This window comes from Terrapene carolina, unplaced genomic scaffold (assembly GCF_002925995.2).
Source record: "Terrapene carolina triunguis isolate 2854851 unplaced genomic scaffold, T_m_triunguis-2.0 Scaffold85, whole genome shotgun sequence".
Classification (NCBI taxonomy): Eukaryota; Metazoa; Chordata; order Testudines; family Emydidae; genus Terrapene; species Terrapene triunguis.
This window is the reverse complement of record NW_020664436.1, coordinates 59118630-59127876: the sequence shown is the minus strand read 5'-3', so window position 1 is coordinate 59127876 and position 9247 is coordinate 59118630. Positions and strand designations below refer to the sequence as shown.

Genomic DNA, 9247 nt, shown 5'->3' with positions numbered 1-9247 from the left:
TTTTTTGCCTGGGGCGGCAAAAAAGCCAGAGCCGGCCCTGATCTGGGTATAGTGCTTAGTGCAAAGTTTGTTTTTAAAGTCATAAGATACATATAGTACATAATCAGCAATAACCCAAATTTAGGTGAATGAATTTAAGAATACAGTTTAGATATTTAGCATCCATGCATTCGGGTACATTACTCATGAAAAAAGTTATACAGAGAGTTGGTGGCGGAAAGCAAAATATATCAATAAGTGAAGATTGTCCCTCAGTAATTGAGAATTTAGGATAATTTAGAGAAAAAACAGTCCTTCAGGAAAGTATCTGAGTTACTTTCCCAACTGCGCTTCTTGTGATCTTAGACGAACGAATAAGGAAGCCATTCTTTCATGTTATAAAATATTGTTAAACTTGTTTGTTTGAACTGAGAACATTTAGAAATGTCTTTTATGCCTTTAACACTTCTGAGTGAGCAGTCATTTGATTATCCTGTATGTGAACTTCTGGGCTATTGAAGGTTACGTGTAGCTTCTGGCGTAAGCACACCCAAAGCATGTGTTGCACATCTCTATGACTCTATACTCTGGCCCCTCGTGTTATTTCTCATGTATCACTGTGATGACCTACATTATTTTTAAAGTGTGCAAACCTTGTTAAACATGCCTCTTCAAATGCTTTATGACTATATAACTTTTCTTACTTGTCTACTGAACTAAGCACAGGACAAAAATCCAGGAACTAATCCTGATTTTGTCACTGATAAGCTGTGGAGCCTCTAGTAAATCACTTAAGGCTAAACTGGCTCGTTGCAATCTAACGATTGCTCGTTGCTGACTAATGGCCAATGTATAGATGCATAGCTACCAGGAGCAAACTAGAGACTGAACTATGACTGAGCATTTGTGCATCTAGCGTCTCAGACAGGTACATACCCGGGGCAGCTAGTGCCTCAGCCGCCGCAGTTACACTCAATTTTTAGTGTGTTAGCTAGATCAGAGCTAGTGCGGGTATGTCTCCTCCAGCTGGGAATTACACTTCCAACTCTAAGTGCAGACATACCCTCAGAGAGACAGTTCAAATCCAGTTTCTTCCTAGCTCCGTGGCATGCCTACCCCTGGCATAGACTATTTCCCCTCTGTGTTGGATCAGCTGTGCTAGCCAGTGCATTGCAAGACCAGAACAAAGGCTCTCTCTTCATTCTTTAACCATCTGGGGAGGTAGGGAGCAAGCTGGTGGCAGCTTCTCTCCCTCCCATTTTATGACTTTTAATGCCACAGTAGCCAGCACACCGGAGTACGGTTCCCTTTATCCCTGAACATGCTGGCTCACAACTGCGCCCCAAACCTTTCAGTATATTTGCCCATTTGGAAATGTAAGGTTTACCGAGCGCACAGGTGTGTTGTGAGGATGAAATAGTTAATGTTCGTACTGAGCTTTGAATCCTACCTAGGAATGCTACTTATTGCTAAATAATAGATTTTATAAAGTGCATTTCTGTTTCTAATATTGTAGATAAATGTTATTAGGAATGTGAGAAGACCCAGTTTAATCCTTTGGATTCATTTCATAAGCATTCATTGGACTAGAGTACTAGATATTTGGCATATATATGCAAGTTTTCTAAGGGTTTATGTAGACATCCTGTGAAGACAGTAACTCATTTTGTCATTTTTTTTTTTATCCAATTATGTTTCGTTGCTGTGATCTTGCCATGCAACTTTTTAATTGAGCTAAAATGTCATCCCAGGTAGTATATGTAGGGCCTGGTGTTAGAAGTTATTATAGGGCTGGATCTTTACAGTGTTCTTCCATCTTTAATTCCAATTAATTTCAACAGCATTACATTTCTGGGGTAAAACTGAAGTTATGTAGTGATGAATCATGCCCTAAACATCCTTCATAATTAATGCTAAGAAGGGCATTATCTTGAAATGGAGTGTCACAAACAAGATGTCTAGATATTTGCATCAAGATGACATGACCTCAACCCACCAGATCTAGAGAACTTTTCCTTAGTTCAGCAGGCAAAATGGCAAAGGTAGCATTAAGGCCTCCTCTTCAGTCAGAGAACATATGGTTCCACACTCTCTGGTTGCCATGCAATGCTGTCTAACATTTATGTATGATATTCCATAAGGCAAATTCTGACTGACAGCCTGGATGATGTGGGACTGTCAGTATAACAAAGATAAAAGGAACAGTAAGTTTAATACTATTAAGGGCAGGAAGTCACTAGCAGTTCATGCACTGGAAAGTTGTAAGATTTTGTTGCACTGTGGATTTGAACTTGCTAGCTCCCTCATTTGCAACAGTAACAACTCAGGAGAGATACTCCGCCATGAAACTTAATTATACCCTCAAATTCAAAATACAGTATGCTGCCATGGATTAAAACTTTATACCACCTAATGAACCAGCTGTAAAAAATCAGATGATCAGTATAACCCTCCTCCACACACAAGGGAAAAGATGGCTTCCACAGCCCTATCAGCGACCTATCTACTGAAGATCAGTCTGCTGTGGAATTGACGTCCATTACCACCTGAAGCTGCCACTGCCTTACACAGGGCCAAAAGATACACATTATTACGGCTAAATAGAGCTTTTAAGTTTGACAGGGATGTTTAGAGTCTTCTTAACAGTACTAGGTATGATTTTTTTTAAAAGAACTTTTCATTTCAATTACCAGATGCCAGATTCAGCAACACAGAAACTCTATATAGATGTGTAATACCACTAAATAACATACGCTGTTGAAAAGCCTTGTGTATTTCATATTAATTTTAAGCCAGTCTGCATTAGAGATTGTCAGTTAGGAATATCTACCATAAACAAGGAACTTTCCACAAGAACAAAAAACAAAGTAAAAGCACTCAACCAGACCTAAGCATATTCTGCCCTCAGATTCATGCATACAAGTCCCTTTAACATCTGTGGTACTACCCAGCACATATCTGAGGACAAATATAATTCTCCAGATAGCAAATACAAAATGAGCAGTGTTTTCACCAAATTTGGATAAGAATTTCTACATGAACTAATCCCAGCATTTGTGATAGAGCTTTCTGGCTGTGTCACCTGTTTTAGTACTATTTGCTGCCAGGAGCAAATTATATACACTCATCCAACCACTGATGATAAAACAACAACAACAAAAGGCCACATGCACCTCACCCGCATCAGCCTTATGTTTGCTATTGCTAACATCAAGCAAGAACATTGCAAATTCTGACACTGCTAATTTTGCAACCTATGGGAAATAGATTCCTTCACCAATAGTGAATAATGCCAATCCTCTCAAACAGAATGGTTCAGATTGAAGGATGAAAAGTACAAGTTTAATATACTGAAACACTATCACAAGCAAAATAAAAATAAACTTTCAGAAGACTGTCAAAAAGCCCATTTTTAAAAAAAAGTCATTATTAAACTTGAAGATGATTAGTAGAATGATCCACAATGGATGAAATTCCACTAAAAATATTCAATATTTGAGTAAAAAAGGTGGAATTTTAAAAAGATTCCTTCTTGCGCTGTTGTTGATAAAATATTGTTAGGCATCTAAAAGCTATTTAAATATGAATGGCCAGGAAATATTAAAGTATATGAAATATTCATGTGTTAGGATAAATGTTTTGTGGTTTATATGATTACTTCTCATTCTTTGGGCCTAGCCCTCGAGTAGTTATCCAAGCAACGCTCTCATGGGCTTCCATGGGAGCTTTACCTGGCTAAGGCTTGCAGGATCAGTACTGTTTACTTCAATTAACATTAAAATATAGGTTACAAATTTAGACCCTGGTCCTGCAAGTGTACCCCTGTGCCTCCACTGAGCCAGATGCAGGATCAGCACCACAGAGCTGATTTCTGATGTTCAGACATGGGTGAAACTCTGACAGAGTTCAATGCCAATTTTGCTGATGGGAGGTTTGTCTGCGTAAGGAGTTCAGGACTGGACCTATTGGTATTAAATCCAATAGCTCCAGTTCAGTATGCATTCCTTTCTTGTATCACTTTAGGGTCACTGTCTAAGCTACGGTTGCTCAGGTTACATGACCAATGCTATTTTTAGAGGTGTGTGGTGATCTAGCTTCACTAACTAGCAGTGGAGTCTCCAGCTGCCAGACAAACACTTCTCACACAAAAACCCACCCTTCAGGAAAACTGCTATTCCCAAAAAAGCAATAAATCACACTGACGTGCTGACTCAATCACACTGTCAAAGTACAAATTGTTTTCAATTAATTATATTTGAAAATAGTTACAGTACCTTCTGTTGTAATCTCAGCCATAGCAGCGATCGTAAGAGATATTCTAAACAGGTCAAGTTATACCAGCAGCTTAGATAATACTTCTGGGTCACTGACTCTATCAGGAAATGCAGAAATAAAAGGTGGGAGGTCCTCCTCTTTTCCTATTCTGTTTCTTCTTTTGGTGCCTCTCTGAACTTGTCTTCTCTGTAGAGTCCTGGCCCCCCAGAACAATCTAAGCCTTTCCCAAGGCAATGCCTGCAGCTCAGACTAAAGTATCAGCTTCTAACAAAAATAGCCATGCCTCACAGTGCATCTTCAGCACGAGAACCACACACCCTATAAATAAAAATAAAAATTCCCAGATCCAAAGGGGACAGCAGAGCAGGGAAAGGCAGCAAAAAGCAAAGGAACTAGAAAGAACTGTTTAAAGCCCCTGCAGCTTCTCTAATATAATTACAGTTCTTTGGAGGAGGGGCGGGGGAGGTCAGAAAACATGAAATATAGAGTTCAAAGTAACCTTATCCCCATCCTAGCTCAAATTTATTCTTAGCACACTTAATGCTTGGCACATTCTTACTGGCCTTATTAGGACTGGGGAGGGTCCTATGACGTCTACCAGTCAACAGCAGAGGGGCTAAATGTATGTAATTTTCTCCACTTTGATTCCCAATCCCAGTTACTGAGACACAACCAGTAAAGTCATTTTAGATCACACCACCCATTAAAAACTTTACCTTCTCTTTTGTTCTATTACTTCACACACCTCCAATGTTAGTTGAAGCATTACAGAATGTTTGTAAATAAAATACTTGGATTAAAAGATACAGATTATATCCATTAACCTCCACAGTTATTAAGCAGATCAGATTTTCTTTCCCAGGCCTAATTCAAGGATCTCTAGCAAGTCAAATTTGGTGCAAAATGTGTTTAGAAACAAACAAACTTTTACAAAACTCAATATCAATAGATTTTTTAAAAAAATTCTGGTGGATTTATTAAAAAAACAAATACACTGTAGTGCGTGAAATGCCAAAACTGGAGGGTTATACAAGTGGGCAATAACATGAAGTTGACAAAAAATTGTCCTTGAACCAGCATTCCTCAGCATGTAGAGACAGAGTCACATGAAATCAGAAACTGACTCTATTAGCCTTGTGACTGGTGAACCTACAGTCAGCTCATCTCTATTGCAAGGGCTGGCATTTGCACTTCTCTTCTCCCCTGCACCTGAAGTAAGCACCTAGTTATGTGGTAAGGTCAGGGCCGGCTCTAGGTTTTTTGCCACCCCAAGCAAAAAAATTTTTGGCTGCCCCCCATCCCAGCCTTGGGCTCTCACCCCCCACCAGTGCCCTCCCCCACCCACACCCCCTGCCACCCCAGCACTGGGCTCTCTCCCACCCCCCGCCTCCAGCCGGTCCGGCGCTGGCAGGATTGGGGTAAACAGCGGGGCTCCCGGGCCGCGCCTCAGCCCAGGGTCCCTCCAGCCAGGGCTCCCGCCTCCAGGACCGGCCGGGACCCAGGAGGGCAGAGCCGGGGGACTGCCCTGGCAGGGGGCTGTGGAGCCGGGGCAGGGTAGCCCCAGAGGAAGCGGAGCCCTGGAGAGCGGGACATGGGCCCCGCACGGCAGCGCCCTGCCCTCTATGGCTCCGCTGCTGCTGCTGCTTCTGGCCACCCTGCCGCAGTCCCTGGGCGGCTCGGGCCGCTTCGCCCAGCCCCGGCCGCGGCACTGGGGGGCAGCCGCCCTGCGGCACCTGCAGGTGGCTCCATGTGCCCCGCGGGGCGGCCCCCAGCCCAAGTTCCCCCGCTCGGAGCCTGCCCGGCCCAGCCACAAGGTGCGGCACTGCTCCCCCACGGCGCAAACTGCAGTGGCCCCAGGGCGCCCCCACACATGAGGTGCTGCTGCTGCCAGGGCCGGCTCTAGTCTTTTGCCGCCGGAAGCAAAAAAAAAAAAAAAGGCCGGAATGCCGCCCCTGAAAATGTGCTGCCCCAAGCACGTGCTTGGTTTGCTAGTGCCTAGAGCCGGCCCTGGGTAAGGTGCAAGGAAAGAAGTCTGGCATGGGGGTGAGAAGCAGAAGGGAAGACAAATGATTCAGAATGAGTAAGTGAGGACTCAAAAGAGGAATCAAGCTGACCCAGCCTCATACCAGCTTACTTCTCCTAGAACGGCACTGGCCAGCATGTGAGAGAGAGACAGGGTAACAAAGTCAGAGCTCTGCACACTGTCCACCCCTTGCATTGGAGGGGAAGTAGCAATCCAACAGAAGCGAGTAAGGGATACATTTGCACAGGGGAGAAAGGAGGCACTCTATGGCCCCAGGCGCCCCTGCATGACCACATACTGCAGATCACAATTTCGCTGGAAGCGAGATTCTGAGCAGCAAGTTGTAACAAACCAAGGTAGGTTCTTCATTTGCAAAATGAAGGGCTTTTAGTATTTGACAAGCTTTAGTATTAATTCCTATTTCAGATGACAAATTGTATTGCTCATATAGTCAAATTACTAGTAAACATCTTTCAGGAGCTGATTTCCAAGTTGTCATGACAATAATGCTGAGGGAGGAGGTGGAGGCAGAAAATAACTCAGATTATATTCATAGGAAGTCGGAGAAAGGAGAAGAGACTTTCATACTAATTAAAGGAAACATCTGAAGAGCCAATCAAGTCCGTTTTTGTTAACAAGGAAATACAGAATAGGGTTTTCGATTGTCTGCTAACAAATTACACATTTGGAGATTTTCCCGAGTTTTTTCCCCCTTCATTCTCTTCCTCAAGTTATAATCCCGTATTTATGATATCACAATTTCCACAGTATTTTATTGTGATGTCACACAGGATTAGGCCTTTCTGTAAACAAGCAACAGGAGCGGATGAATTCTTAAAACCCAATCCTACAAAATGAAGATAAGGTCAAGCAAAGCATGTTGTGATGCAGTAAATGCACAGAAACGCAGTAGGGTCAGAGACAAAAGCCTTAGCCCCAGCTCATGCTTCCCAACATTGCACTATGGGAGAACTTGCAGAAGTGATGTAACTTGTTGGTCCCTGGGACTATATTATCAAAGTCTTACTGCACGCTTGGTCAAGGATGTATACAAATCAGTATATGTTCACTCTGAACACAAAAGGGAAGTAAAACTAGGGTTAGGTGGGTGGTGCACATTGGGAGGGACACTAGTAAGTGGTAAATGCATATACAGCAGTAAGAAACTGATTAGATGCCTTAACTCCTCATTTCCTGACTTTCTAACATTTGGGTTTTCTAGAGAGTCTAGAAAAAAAATACTGATTTGAGGAATTAGCTGGATTTCAGTGATATAGGCTTTCAACCTTAAAAACCTAGTGTGTATGTGTGAGAGGTTTTGTTTTGTTTTTTTGCTAGAAGCACTGCTACAAATAGAGAAGATTTTCCTTTCCTTTAGGTCCTGGGCTTTTCAGCTGTAGGATCAGAATTCTGTCCCTGCTTATACCCATGATTGGTCACAATTAGGTTTTTTGTAGTCCTTTTATAGTCCGTGGTGTCACAGATCTTTTACATGGTACTCAAAAGTTTATCCTTCATTCTGGGCTGAAATATTGTGAATAAAGCTTCTGAGATTTTTGAATCTCATATCTAAACATTAACCCTGCTTTGGATGTGAACCCAAGTCTGAAACTAGATCCAAACACAGCCTCTGATCTAGATGGGCATCACTCAGAACTCCTAGAGACATTTTCATACACTTAGATTTGATGTTTCAATCTCAGTCTCTCTCATAAGCCCATTATTTGTTCTTTAAAGGAGAGAACCAGTCACACTGTATGAAAGATCAGCATTACTCTGTCAACAATTCTTATTGGATATAGAATAAAATTAAGAAAGAACTATATGAATATATAAATCCTGTCTCTCTAGAGGCAGACTGAGCTGGATTCAGATCAACCCCTCCAGCCAAGGATAGCTGACATGGGTCCTGTCACCTTGACACTTTAAAATAATTAAGGGATATTTGATCTGCTACGTTTGAAGACAGGAAATTACTCCACAGCTTGATGGTGGGATGTTAGTAGATATAGAGAAAAATATCTACTGTACAGACAGTAGACTATTCCACTTCCCCCTAGATGGTACAGCTGATTAGACTGTACATTGCAGAACTGCTGATATAACCTAAACCGGCATGCCTAATATGACAAGGAATCCTGTTGCATTTTTTACATCAAAAAGGGTCATAGATTATCAAGGATTGGAATCCCAGGGAAAAGGAGGAAGGATGATGTTATGAGACATCTGAATCCATATTCCTGATGGACTGACTGCATAAAACTAAATCTGTATTGGACACAATTCCTATCCTTTAATCTGGTGGTTCTAAACCTGGAGGTACGCAGAGGTCTTCCAGGGGGTAAATCAACTCATCTAGATATTTGCCTAGATAACAGACTACATAAAAAGCACTAGCGAAGTCAGTACAAACTAAAATTTCATACAACTTGTTTAGACTGCTCTATATACTATACACTGAAATGTAAATACAATATTTATATTCCAATTCATTTATTTTATAATTATGATAAAAATGAGAAAGTAAGCAATTTTTCAGTTATAGTGTGCTGTGACACTTGTGTATTTTATGTCTGATTTTGTAAGCAAGTAGTTTTTAAGTGAGATGAAACTTGGGAGTACGCAACACAAATCAGATCCTAAAAAGGGTACAATAGTCTGGAAAGATTGAGAGCCACTGCTTTATTCTGATTTACTCTATTTAAAATAAATTGTTTATTACAGCTCCCGTGGTTTTAGACTATTTGACACAGACTGTCCTGAAGATGTGAAACAACCTTCAGCTTCTAAAAGATAGAAGAGAGGTATCTGGAACCTACCTGTCTTGGGATTCTGAAACAAAAGTGTAGACTAAAGAATCCTCTCCCCTAAAGTCACTTGTCTGCAAGGCTGCAATCCTAATGATATACAGGAAATGCCAAATGACCAAGGAAGAGAATTGAGTTTAAAGGGTCTGAGGTGACATACTGG

At 41.6% G+C, this 9247-nt stretch overlaps 1 protein-coding gene across 1 annotated transcript in view; it reads right to left on the bottom strand.

The window, feature by feature from the left end:
• TRDN (triadin) overlaps positions 1 to 4702 on the bottom strand; it is a 291579-nt gene extending 286877 nt beyond the window's left edge. The window contains exon 1 of the mRNA XM_029911016.1: positions 4254 to 4702. Within this exon, the coding sequence (XP_029766876.1) occupies positions 4254 to 4275 (22 nt within the window). The 5' untranslated portion in view covers positions 4276 to 4702. The remainder of the gene's footprint in view (positions 1 to 4253) is intronic.
• Positions 4703 to 9247: the final 4545 nt, after the last annotated feature.